Source organism: Muscardinus avellanarius, assembly GCF_963383645.1.
Source record: "Muscardinus avellanarius genome assembly, chromosome: 1".
NCBI classification, from domain to species: Eukaryota; Metazoa; Chordata; class Mammalia; order Rodentia; family Gliridae; genus Muscardinus; species Muscardinus avellanarius.
Window position 1 is genome coordinate 93931441 of NC_137786.1, and position 14569 is coordinate 93946009.

Below are 14569 nucleotides of genomic sequence, written 5' to 3' on the forward strand. Positions count from 1 at the left end.
ACTTGCTATAATTACACAGAATACTCACAAAGAATGAAGTATTTGTAAAATAAATACCACTTCAAAATTCCTATGTGAAATTTTGAGACCATATTCTGAGACCAAACTTTATATGTGAAATTCTGAGTCAGGTATGGTACAGGACACAAAAATAGTGAAGACTTTCTACTTTTCCTCAAGAACTTTATAAGAAATGAGGAATGTTTACGAATGAAATTGCTTAAATTTTTTATTTTTGTTATAAAATAAGCTGTTTAAAAATCTACAACTATGAATATGTTAGTAAAATATCCAAAACTTGGCCAGGCATGGTGGTGTATAATTGTAATCCCACTACCTAGGAGGCTGAGACAAAAGGATCGGAGATTCAAGGCCAGCCTCTGTAACTAAGCAAGACCCTGTTTCAAAATAAAAAAATAATAAGGGGTAGGGATAAAACTCAGAGGTAGAATGCACCTGGGTTCAACTCCTAGTACTAAACAAAGGGGGGGAAAATTCAGAACTCATCACTTTTTAGATACCCTAAAGAAAAGAGAGACAATAACACACTATTAATGTCCAGAACTATCAAGCATCAATCACCATCCAAACCAGGATATTCTGGAACTCAGAAGGGAACAGAACAAATGCTAAACTTGACAGAATACTAAGGCAATGGGCATGGAATGGGACTGTCAAGGGAAAACCAGGACTTGATCTTGAGATCTAGAGGAGAATCAGGTACCAGGAGGTGATATGCACTACTGGTCAGAGTTTGCACTTTGAAGGCACAGGACAGTGGGCTCCGGTGCTGCCTCCACGTGCTGTGAGCTGCCTGACATCTCTGAGCCTTGATTCCTTTTTCTGAAAGTGAGGTTAATAATTCCTTTCTCAATATTTTTGAAGAAATGCAAGAAAAAATATATGTAAGGACTTAGCACAGTGTCTGGTACAGACTGTAATAAGTGGTAGCTATTATTATTGCCCTTGCTTGAGAAAAAATGAAAAGGAGTGGGGAACTACTAGATACTCTGACCTCACTAACACTATAAAACCCATTACAGTTTTAAAGAGAAAGGTTAATGGATGGAAGGACACAGAAGACATCACTTTTGTAGCTATAGCCCTAGCTATTTGGGAGCTAAGGCAGGAAGATCACTTGAGCCCAGGAATTTGGGGCCAGAACATAAGTTACTCTAATATCACAGTATCCTTCTAAGGATGGTCGTATAACTGTGAATATGTTACTGTTAGACAATGAGAAAATATGCCTACCTCAAACTAGCACCACTTGCCCAAAAAAGATGCCTTTCTGATTCATTCCTCCCAGAACTCAGTAAAATATATTTCTTTATGCTCTTTGCCAAACATGATATATACATTCATATAACATACACCAAACTATTCAATGGATTATAGAAATAAGACAAATTCAGTTTTTTTAAAGTTATACCTAACTAGATCAGCCACATTATTAAGCACCAAAAGTATGTAGACATACTGCTCCACATTCTAAATAGTAACAGTGCTGCTATAAATAACACCATGAAGTTGCTCCAATTGTTATCATTACTACTATTACTACTACTACTATTATATTTATTATTATTATTATTATTATTATTATTATTATATCTTAAGAGTCAGAGTCTTCCTATGTTACCCAGGCTGGCCCCAAATTCCTGGACTCAAGTGATCTCCCTGCCTTACCTCCCAAATAGCTGGGACTATAGCAGAGAACCACCATGTCCATCAATAGTCAGCATTATTTTTGCTTCAATTTTATTTCCAAGTTTTCAAGCTTTTACAGGAGAAAATAGCTCAAAACTCCACACTCAATACTCCAAGGTGAAAAGTATTGCTCTCCTCCAGACCACTTAACTTTAATAGAAAGCAAAATATGCTCAAACTCAGATTCAACTGTGCCTGCTGGATTTAATGGATAGGTTTGTCCCCCTGGGGCAATCTTTAAACCTCAGTCTCTAGGAGAATTAAGTAATATTAGGGGATTGAAATGAAATAAAATTCTAAGTCCACTGTGACATGACATTCACTGAAAGATGGTAGATTAACTGTCCAGTCCTAGAACACTTATAAATACAATATATAGCATATGTTCACAAAACAATTCTTGGAAATAAAACACAATGGGCACTCAGCAAATATTTTATATCACCAACACCTGCTCAAATCCTTTCTGAACTTTATTTCTAAATATCACCGTTTTTTATTGAATCAACGGAAATTTGAAAGAAGAAACAGAATAAACATCCAAAGAAGATCAAGGGAGTTAGAAAAATCGTTATATAAATCCTCATTGAGTTTTACATGAGCCAATGTGCTGTCAGTCTCACTAAAGGGAGCAGTGGAACAATCTGTCAGGCTATAACGCTAACGTGAGTAAACCTAAAAGACTTAAAAAGGGCTTTTTTTTCTATAGGAAAAAAAGTATTGAGATTTTTTCTTAATAATAAAAACAAAGGAGTCATGTATCAAATGCGAATCCCCAGCAATGAATTCATTGTACAACAGACAACCTTAGGGGCCAGGGATGTAGCTCAGTGGTGAAGTGTGTGCTTGGCCCTGTGATCCCCAGCACTGAGATAAATAAATAATTTTAAACCACAGGATTAAAGTTGAAAGGAGTGTAGTGAACTAGTTCAACCCTTTTAACAATTCAAGAAATTCTTTAATAGCACTCTTGTTGGAACACCGAGAGTTTTCTATTTTGGAAGTTAATCAATGAAAATAATAATTTTAACTTATTGTAAGCTGAATTTCATTTCCCTCTGCAAATTCTACCTATTGATTACAGTAATGGCCTCTAAAATAACCCCCTCCAAAAAAACTAATTTTAAGTGGACCACTTAGCTCTTTATTATCTGTTATACATCTAATCAGTTAATTTTAAAAGAACTATTTGAATTAAAATGTGAAATATTTCAAAACCTCTACGTCCTGGGCCTCAGTGAAATAGAATTGAGTTTGTAGACTGACTGGGAGAGAGAGAGATAATATGAAAGAGTGGATCATGTCTGGTTGATAGAAAGAGTAGAGAGACCATCCACCATGAGCGCCTGGGCAGCAGCAGAACACATGGGCCACTCTTAGACTTCCAGACACTAAAACTGGAAGCTAAACAAATCTTTTTTTCTTTAAATAATACCCAGTCTCAGATATTTTGTTCTAGCAATGAAAAAACTGGCCTTTATTATGATTTAAGATGTTAGCTATTAGATGCTAGAAAATCTTTCATTTCTCTTGTGCTATTATTACATAATGTTCTCAATATCTTTTCAAAAGAATTAAGGTTACAATACTCGAGTGATACATGCATGCCCATGTTTATAGCAGAACAACTTACAATAGCCAAACCAAGGAACCAATCTAGGAGTCCATCAATAGATGAATGGATTAAAAGTGTGGTATAATGCACAAAATGGAATTTCACTAAGCCATAAAGAAAAACAAAATTATGTCATTTGCAGAAAAATAGATAGCTCTAGAGAATATTATGCTAAGTGAGATCAGCTAGTCTCAGAAAGTCAAGGGTCATATGTTTCCTCTCGTTTGTGGATGCTAGAGGGAAAATAGTAACACAACAACAACAACAAAAAAAAGCCAGTTGAATCAAAAGAGAGACCAGTAGAATACTGGGAAAAGACCAGGGAAGGGAGGAGGAAAGAACGAAAAAGAGGTTTGAAAAGGAAATAGAATAAATAATACTATGCACATTTATAAAAGTATCACTAAAAACCTTACTAGTATGTACAGGGAAAAAGAAGAAAGTGGGTAGAGGGATGGGATTAAAAGGGGACCTCACCAACAGATGTGTGTGTACATATGAACGCATCAGGTTGAATCTCACTATGATGTATAAATTATACTGTACAAATAAAAATTTTTTTTGTATGTGGCACTGGGAATTGAACCCAAGAGCATTCTACCTCCGAGCTCCATCCCAGCCCTATTTTATTTTTATTTGGAATCAGGGTCTTGCAAGGCTTACTACTTGCTGAGACTGTCCTAAAAAATGCAATCGTCCTCTCTCAGACTCTTTAGTACTGGGATTACAAGAGTGTACCACCACACCTGGTCCAATAAAATTCTAAATAATAATATTAATGAAGATGATGATGTTCTCCAAATTCATGAACAAGCCTGGTGTACTGTCAATGAAATGATCACTTTATAATGAGGATACAGATCATAGGACAGACTAATTTTTTTCTAAGAACAATGTTAAAAATTGAAAACGGGGATATTACTTCTTTCATAGTGTATTTCAATTTAAAAATAGCTTTCATAAAGATTTATTAAAATTGGCTAGATTTCTTTTACTTCTTAATAGCATAAAAGAACAAAAAAGCCTTAAAAGCATATTGATATGAAGATGCTCATACCATTAACTTTTTTCCATATTAGCTACACCCCCAGCACTATTTTATTCTTTTAATTTGAAACACAGTCTCACTAAGTTGTGGACAGTCTAAGCTGCTGAGGCTGGCTATAAATCTGCGATCCTCCTGTCTCAGCCTCCTGAGTACTGGGATTGCACACCCAGCACATATTAGCTTTTTACACCCAAACATACTGCTTTTGGACTTTGTCAAACATAAAAATATGTGTAAAAGAGCAAAAGATTTACACCAAATATAAATAAATACTTCAATAAACTTAGAGTGAAAGAAATATAACAACCAGATGTTTAATTTAAATCACTGATAGAAATAGTCAGTATTCTGTTTTCATAAAACATTTAGATTTTATTTGTATTCAAAAGCAATGGTAAATGTCAAGTAACTAATAAGCCATCCTTCTGAACACAGGAAAATATGCTGCTTGACTCCCCCAACACAAAAAGTGCTTCTAGAAAAAACAAAGATAAAGAACAGCATGTCTTAGTCATCGAGATAAATTCCAGAACCACAAAACACTGATAGATACTATAAGCATACAGAAAAGTCCTTCAGTTACTACCTATTTTTGAACTTTGAGCTTCAAAACAATATTCACAGATAAGAACTTTAAAAACCTAGAATAAACCACAGGTAAAAAGAACTGAGACTAATATCACAGTTTACCTTAATGTGAAGAATCCTTTATTAAAACCAGCAACATCAAGGGAAGACCCTTGTAATAAATATATTTTATTTAGAAAATCTTATCTAGTCAGGCATGGTGGCGAACACTTGTAATCCCCACACTGGGGAGGCAGAGACAGGAGGATTGTGCAGGTTCAAAGCCAGCCGTGCTGGTTTAAAAGACCCTGTTTCCAAATTTAAAAAATATATAAAATAGGTCTAGGAGTGTAGCCCGGAGGTAGAAGGGTTTCCAGGAACCCCAGTACCACCAAAAAAAAAAAAAGAAAAAAAGAAAATATTATCTAAAGTTTCTATTAATAAAATAAAATGAGCTCAGCAAAACCAAAAACTAAGAATTCTACATGTCAATGTCAGTTGTGTGTGACTTCAAGATATCAAATGAAAAAGTGGCTCATGAACCACTCACATTTTCTTGTTTTTCTTCACTCATATTTTATTGTACAAATGACAAAAAGTATATATCTTTCAAAAAGCCAAAGAGAAGTCAAATGGTCTAAATTTAATAGGACTAGTGTGACCTTCCTCTGAACAAATGATGTTGAAAGGCTTAAATGAGAACACATGTAAAGTGCCTATCAATTACCTGCATAATAAAGGTTACCTCCCTCCCTTCTATCCTTATGAGGCTCATTATAATCATGAAGGCTTATGTCTCCTAAAGAGAGCAACCTTTGAGAGCAGTAGAGTCTTAGTGCCCCATAGTCTGGTGCCTAGTACCAAGTATTTAGCAGAAGGTTAATAAATGTTTCTTGATTTACTGAAGGATAACAATAATGAACAAATGTAAAACAGAAGCTAATTGATAGGCTAAATGCATTAGCGCATTTGAGTGCCCTCTATATGAAAGGTTACTAACCCATCTCAGCTAAGTGCTAAAATTATAATTAAGTCTGATGGGAAGCCCTAGATTTATACCAATATAATTACAAATATTACTTAGCTTAGTAATACAGTATGGCAAGAACAATGAGATGAGTAATTTAGATGATACTGCAAAGTGGGTTTTAATGTTTGAAAGTTCTATTACAGTACACAGGATAAGTGCTAGTCCTGTAATTAAAACCTAAAAGAATCTGATCTTAAAAACTCTACTGTTCAACCTCATTAAAATGCATGTTTTCTCAATTAATCCAAACTTTTCCATTAACAACATAAAAATACACTTTCATTCCTTGCAAACAAATCTCTGCAGAACATATATTTAGGATCAAACACCAAAAAACCATTACAGTTAAGCAGGGAGAAAAAATGATTGAAACAGTAGAAGGTGTGAGTACACGAAACCCAACAAAGGAAAGAAAGGCAATGCAAGGGCTGCCCTCTGCTTCATTTATAAGTTATCTAGGTTTAGGTAAATAAGCCTCTGAAGATTAGAAGCCCTGGAACAACATTCTTTAAATATTAGAAACCTATTCAAATGCCTATTCAGTAGATAATCCATGTAATCATATGTGCAATGCATCTTACTTAACAATTACAGTATTCTTCAATTACCAACTCTTCCACACAGTGAGATATACAGAAAATTGTTGTGGAATATAATCATTTTGTTGCAGAAAGAGTTTCCTCCCTTAATTCAGTGTATCACTAGAAAGCCATCTCAATATTAAGGAAGTGTTATACTAAGAAAACACAAGATAATTTTTACTTATGTATTTTATTTTGTTATATAAGGTTTTGAATATCATTTTAAGTTGTCATATAATTGTCTACATAGAGAATATAAGTTATAGAGAAAAATTATTTTAAAGAACAGTACTCAAAAGTAATAAATACTTTTTATAAATGATAATCATACTTCTATGCTACATTAGTATGCTTTTCAAGAAAATTTGGAAAATTGAAAAGGTAGTATATTTTATAAGATTTTTTTTTGGGGGGGGTAGTACCGGGGTTCCTGGAAACCCTTCTCCAGGCTACACTCCCAGACCTATTTTATATTTTTATTTGGGAATATACTTTCATTCCTTGCAAACAGATCTCTGCAGAACATATATTTAGGATCAAAGGGTCTCTTAAGCCAGCATGGCTGGCTTTGAACCAGCACGATCCTCCTGTCTCCGCCTCCCAAGTGCAGGGATTACAAGCGTGCACCACCACGCCCAGCTTATAAGAAAATTTTTAGGAACTGAAGTCGGGTGTAGTGACGCATGCTTGTAATCCCAGCATTTGGGAGGCTGAGACAGGAGGTTCACGGTTCGAGGACAGCTTCAGCTACTACATAGTGAGGCCCTTTGCAACTCAGTGAAACCCTGTTTCAAAATAAAAAAATAAAAAACAGGGTTGGGGGTGCAGCTTGGAGGTAGAATGCCCCTAGGTTCCCTCCTCAGAACCGCCAAAAAAAAAAAAAGGAAAGAAAATTTGTTTAGGAATTAAAGATTTAACATTAGATATAAAACTATAAACTACTAGAAGAAAACATAAAGTGTTTCATGACATTGAAATGGGTGAGGACGTTTTGGACAAGGTCTCAAAAGCACAAAAAACAAAAAAAAAATTAGACAAATAAGATCACATTAAACTCAAAAGCTTCTGCACAGTAAAGGAAACAATCATCAGAGTAAAACAATAACCTAATGAACAGGATAAAATATTTACAAACTACACAATTATCAAACTGAAAATTCCTTGTATAATCAGAATATATAAGTAACTCAAAGAATTCAAAAGCAAAAAATAAACAAATACCCAATTTTAAGGAAAGGAAATGGGATGGGAATTGGGTAAGGGCTAACTGAGTGATGTGTACATGTTTGCCTCTACCATTTTGTACCCCATTAAGATGTATGACTACAATGGACCAACAAAAAAAATTTTAAGTGGACCAAAACAAGATCTAAACAAACATTTCTCAAAGAAAGATATACAAATGGTGATGGTTAACATATATATTTTTTTAAAAACTCAATATACCTAATTATCAGGGAAATGTCAATCAAGACCATAAGAAATGTCATCTCACTCCAATAAGAAAGACTATTATGAAGCAAACAAAGAAAAAGCAAATAACAAGTGTTGAAAAAGTCATGAGGAAAAGAGAGTCTTTGTACAATATTCATTGGAATATCAGTAGGAATAGCCATTTTAGTCACAGTTTGGAAGTTCCTCAAAAAATTAAAATTAGTACAACCATATGATCCAGCAATCTCATTAATGGGTATATATTCATAGGAAGGTACATCCATATTTCAAAGAGACATCTGCATTTCCACATTCACTGTAGCATATTAATAATAGACAAGAAATGGAAATAACAAATATTCTTAAACTGATGAATGGATAATAAACAATGCACATATATACAATGGAACACTACCCAGCCACTTGGAACAATAGAAATGGAACTGGAGATCACTGTGTTGAGTGAAGTAAGCCAGACACAGAAAGATGGGTACTGCATTATCTCATGTGTAAGTGAATGTAAAAAGCAGTTTTCATAGGAGTTGAAAGAATTACAGTGATTACCAAAGGCTGGAGAAGAGGTAAGTCCATGGGTAGTAAGTTATAGTTGAGAGTAAGAAGTTCTAATATACTACTGCACAGTAGGGTGACTATAGATAGTAATACTATATATATTTCAGAAATATAGAAGAAAGAGTTTTAAATGTTTTCACCATGAAGAAATAGGTAAATATTTGCGAATATAAATATATCATCGCTTACATAAACATTATGTAATGTTACCATGTATTGAAATATTACACAACATCCCATTAATACATACATTCAATGTAGTTATATAGCAGATAAAGAATTTAAAATGGAAAATAAATAATAAACCGATACTAAAAAAATATTCTTTTTACTAAGGAACAAGTCAAGGCTATCACATAACTTAAAGAATAATTTGGGATAATCTATGAAAATGTCACTAGAATTTTCTATAATTGGTAAGCAGAGGGCCTACATGATTTTATTTTTAAATTTAAAAAAAAATGAAATTTGCTTATGGTGACACATGCTTGTAGTCCCAGTAATTGGTAGCCTGAAAAAGACGATGGCAAGTTTCCAGCCAATCTCATCTACTTAGTGAAGCCCTTAAAATTTAGTGAGATTCTGTTTCAAAATAAGAAGTAAAGCCAGGTGTGGTGGCAGATATTTGTGATCCCAGAATTCGGGAGGCTGAGACAGGAGGATCTGGGTTTGTGGCCAGCCTCAGCTACTTAATAAGGTCTTTTGCAACTCAATGAGACCCTGTTACAAAATAAAGAATACAAATAGGACTGGGGTTATAGCTCGGAGGTAGAACCCCTAGTATGCAAAAGAAGAAGAAGAAGAAGAAGAAGAAGAAGAAGAAGGAGGAGGAGGAGGAGGAGGAGGAGGAGGAGGAGGAGGAGGAGGAGGAAGAGGAGTAAAATAGGGCTGGAAGCATAGCTCATCCTTGCGTTCAACCCCCAGCACCAAAAAACAAACCAAACATTTAAACCAAAATAGACTCTTAATTTTAGATAAAACAGTATCTTTTTTTTTTGGGGGGGGGTGCCTTACTGGGGAAGGAATCCAGAGGCATTCTACCTTTGAGCTACACCCCAGCCCTATTTTTGTTCTTTATTTTGACAGGGTCACCCTAAGTTTTTGAGGCTCTTACTAAGGAGCTGAGGTTAGCCATGAACCTGCAATCCTCCTGTCCCGGTCTCCCAAGTACTAGGATTACAAGGATGAGCCACCATGCCTGGCTAAAACAGTAACTTCTATTTTAAAAGCAAAAATATTTTTAGTGTCATTTCCTTAAAAAAACTTTTCTTGAAAAATTACTAGGCAAGAATCCTGTCTCATGCCTATATTTACAAACTTACCTAAACTAATTAGTAGTGCCAGTACTACTATTGCAGTTATTTAATTATTCTTTCAAGAATTGTCCTATATCTTTTTCATCTTTCATTGAATAGTTAAAAGAAAAATGAGTTTATCATTATTTATAAGACTTCCGACTTAACACATTTTTATACTATGTACTAAACTGTTCGCATGACTTTCATTCTCAAAACAAATTATACAAAGAACAAAATATCATCAAGAGGAGGTCTAAATTAATATTGTTTGAGATAATTTCTCCAACATTTTCCTTGATAAATAATAAAATCAACAAAAAATATTAAAAAGACAACAATATATCCTGGATGGGTAATAAAGAAAAAATTAACAGACTACTGTTGTTATAATTGTTTAGTGCACATTTATATTAAAGCACATAAAAACCTGGCTGCACTTATAAGCAACTGATACATTAAAAATATGGATCAGCCGGGCGTGGTGGCGCACGCTTGTAATCCCAGCATTCGGGAGGCTGTGACCTGGAGGATCGTGGTTCGCAGGCAGCCTCAGATACTTAGTGAGGCCCTCTGCAACTCAGTGAGACCCGATTTAAAAAATAATAATAAAAAGTAGGGCAGGGGTTGGAGCTCGGAGGTCAAATGCCCCTGGGTTCCATCCCCAGACCCGAAAAAAAAAAAAAAAAAAAAAAAAAGGATCAAAGTGGTTTTCAAAACTTAAGCATATCGATTTAAAAAGGAACAGTTGCATTCAATTTTACTTAAAGTTGACATGTCCTGTTATAATAGCAATTAATATTTGCTACATGATTTTCCTCTGAAAAGTATTTTTAAGATTTTACAGTGGTTACCTGTCATTTATGATCCAGTTCAGACAGAGATTGAGAGAGCTAAGGTTTTTGCACCTCTTGACAATTTCCATCACGGTTTCATTATCCAATTCAGTGATATGACGTAGGTCCAAGCTGGAAAGTTTTCTTAGCTAATGGGATAGATAAAATGAAAAGATTAAAAAGGTAAATCTTACTTTCATTCTCATAAACTACAATATAACTTATTATAAGGTAAATTATCACAATATTTTAAATAAGCAATAGTCTATAATCATTGTTTATGTAATTTTTATATACAAAATTAAAAATTACAGAAATAATACAAATACATGAATGGCAACAAACATTAAAATAAAGCCAATTTTCTGAATAAAATAAAAATCAGATATTAACAATTTTTTATCTAATAGGGAAGCTGTTAAAAATACTGCAGAATTTCCCTCAATTTGGTAAGATTATTCTAAGAGTGTTCAATTTCAGATATTTATCTTTGTAATTATAAAGCCATTTCAGCATAGGTATTCTAATTTTTGAAAAGATGAAATATGTATAAATAGTTAATTCAGAGATATCTTGGTGATAGTTTTTCAACGAACTCCAAATTGCACTTTTATGGACATACACTTTACCATAAAACAATATAAAACATTTAAGAAGCAAAGATTTTCTCTAGATACCACCTCTCCCACTCCTTCATTTTCTCTATTATTCCTTTCTAAGGTTTCCCATCTTTCCTAGTACTTAGTCTCAAAAAAATTAATGATATCGCTTATATAAGATGGCAATATCTTAATTATCCTCTTCAAAGAAGGTACATTTTCAGATCAGCTATTTTTTCTTAATAATAGGCAAAGAATTAACCTGGAAGCATGTGGAAGACCAAGTAACTGTCCACCACTCCACCAAAGATGTCTACGTCCCACGTAGGACATAGTTAGCTTATAAGGCAAAAGAGACTTTGTATATGTGGTAAAAGTTATGTATCCTGAGATGAGATTAAGAAGGCCCAATCTAATTACATGAGCTAAAGTCTCAGAGAGATGTGATGGAAGACACAAGAGATATTTGAATCATGAGAGGGTTCCTTTCATAAGCACTGAATGTGGAGGAAGGGGACCAGGGTCCAAGGAATGTGAGTGACTCAAGAACTGAGAATAGCCGGGTGTGGTGGCGCACACCTGTAATCCCAGTGCTTGGGAAGCCTGAGACAGGAGATTCGCAGGTTTGCAGTCAGCCTCAGCAATTTAAGAGAGGCTTTCACAACTTAGTGAGCCCCTGTTTCAAAATAAGAAATAAAATAGAGCCAGGAGGGAAACTCAGAGGTTGAATGCCCCTGGGTTTAGTCCACAGTACCATCAAAATAAAATACAGAAAGAAAAAAAAAAAAAAAGAAAAAAAACACCTGGGAATATCCCTTGGCTGACAACCAGGGAGAAATGGAGATCTCATACCCACAACCTAAAAACTTAATTTTGTCAAAAACCTGAAGGAGTAATAAAACTGACACTCCTTGGACTTCCAGAAATGAACATATCTAGCCAGCACCTTGAGGTTAGCCTGGTAAGATTTTTGTCAGACAAACTCTAGCTTACAGAACAGTGAGATAATATTTGCACTGCTCTGAGCCACTAAGTACACCAGAATCTGTTACAACAGCAATAGGAAACTAGTACCCAGGATATCAGGTACTTTGAGAGAGCTTCCCAGAACTAGTTTTTCCTCTCTGGGCACCATCAATTCCTGTCTGAGAAGGAGTAGGTTATCCCCATAGGAAGCAGACTTATAGGTAGAACCCAACTGCCAATGGCCTCACAGCATAGAAACCACTAAGTTTCACCTTACAGTCAATTCAGCTTAGTCCCCAAAAACAAGACACTTGAATCTCTTCCATAAATATTCTATGTATCTGCTATCCAAAATGGTTGAACCATTAGTCACATGTACCTACTGAGCACTTCAAATGTGACAGTATGACAGGGGACCTAAATCTTAGATGTAATTTAATCTGAATTAATTTTTCTCTGTGTGGCTAGGGGCTATAGCATAGCACTGGCTCTTGACTAAAGAATGAGTGGTCATCGGAGCAGTAGGTCACCTCAGTTGACAAGGGGAGAAGCTATACACAAAGAGTGTAGACAGTCAAGACTCACTGCTCTCTGAAGCATGCTGCAGAAGTACAAGAGAAAAAGAGATGACTAGGAGATAGCACAAAAGAGTCCACCGCAATAGATTATTATTAGTGTGTGTGTGTGTGTGTGTGTGTGTTACTAAGGATGGAACCCAGGGACATTCTATCTCTGAGCTATACCTCTATCCCTATTTCATTTTTTTATTTTTTATTTTTTTTGAAACAGTGTCTCCCTAAGTTGTGAAGAACCTCACTAAGTTGCTGAAAATCCTCCTGTCTCAGCCTCCCAAGTACTGGGATTACAAGCATGCACCAATATGCCCAGCTGATAAATTCTAATGGAGACAGCAAGCTTCCATAATGGCTTATTCTAAGGGCTGCATGCAAGTGTATGTAAAGAGAGAACTTCAGGAACCTCTCTTCACCCGGTCTATCAGGTCACATGTTCATTGAAGGCACATCCAGTCCAGCCTGGAACTCTGGAAGACACCACCCCAGAGTAGAGGAAAGCTCAGAAAGAGAAACATGTTCTGACAAAGTTCTCCTCAAGTCAGCATGGATTACTGCTTTCACTAACATAACTGGTACCCAGAAACCAAAGCACACCATCAGAGAATGTACACACTCCCTTGTTAAAGTAAACCTTTGTGGCTGGCTCAGCAGTTCAAGGCAGCTGACCAGTGTGAAGGTGGATGGACTCCTGCTGTGTCCCCTACCTCAAGGGTCTCCTTGCCCTTGTGAATATAGTCAACACCATGGCCACAGCCTAACCCTGAGTTGTTTGAACTCTAAAGCTCTGCCCATGCATAGCCCTTGCTCACTGTCCCTTACCTCTCAAAGTAGCTAATATGGGCAGGCATCAAATAAAACAAAACAACCATAATTTTTTTCAAGATATCTAAAGGAACTAATAAAGGATCACAGATTTGAAGCCAGTCTCAAGTCTACAAATCTGCTGGTGTCTACACCGTAGTGAGACCCTCAGCAACTTAAGGCTGGGGATATAACTCAGAGGCAGGATGCCCTGGGTTCAATCTCTAGTACAAAAGAAATACATGTACACACATAGGTGCATGTACACACACACACACACACACACACACACACACACACACGGGGGGGGAATAAAAAGGCTAATACTCTTGGCTCCTTGAAATGTTTTTGTTTTGGGGAGTTTGTTTATTTTCCTTCCAATACCTATCTCCATGTCATAGGCAGAGAAATTAAAGTCATCCACAGTAATGGGCTTAGAGCCAAGCTAAAGGCTGTGAATCAAGTGCCCATGTCTTTTAACAATAGGAGACACTGAGAATAAAGAAGGAGATTAAAGAAAAAGGGAGAGAGAATGGTCATGTCAAATACCACAAGTCTCAAAGTTTCAGTTTTTTGTTAGAGTTGTTATTATTATTTTTCAAGAGATGTGGAATAGTTGTATCAAAGCAGCTATAGACAACAAGGTTCCTGCCCCCTACCTGCTGATCCTTAGACACAGTGAGAAAATAAATAGGTGTGGTAAGTAGGAGTCTAAGATAATCCCAATGACACATACCCTAGCATGGGCAGGAACTAAAAACAGGATGGGATTCTCTTACAGAGCAAAGCTGAAAGGGTTTGCAGCTATAATTATAGCTTCTGCTTAGTGGACAATAAATGAATCAAAAAGGAAAATATCCTGGGAAAACCAGACCAAATCAGCTGAGCCCTTACAAAGGGCCCAGTGTTAGAAAGACTCTCCTGCTGGCTTTAAAGAAG

The 14569-nt window shown here is 35.7% G+C and overlaps 1 protein-coding gene across 1 annotated transcript in view; it reads right to left on the bottom strand.

Moving 5' to 3' along the window:
• FBXL17 (F-box and leucine rich repeat protein 17) overlaps nucleotides 1-14569 on the bottom strand; it is a gene marked incomplete at both ends in the record, with an annotated part of 527314 nt that overhangs the window by 319147 nt on the left and 193598 nt on the right. The window contains one exon of the mRNA XM_080692979.1: nucleotides 10708-10838. Within this exon, the coding sequence (XP_080549105.1) occupies nucleotides 10708-10838 (131 nt within the window). The remainder of the gene's footprint in view (nucleotides 1-10707; nucleotides 10839-14569) is intronic.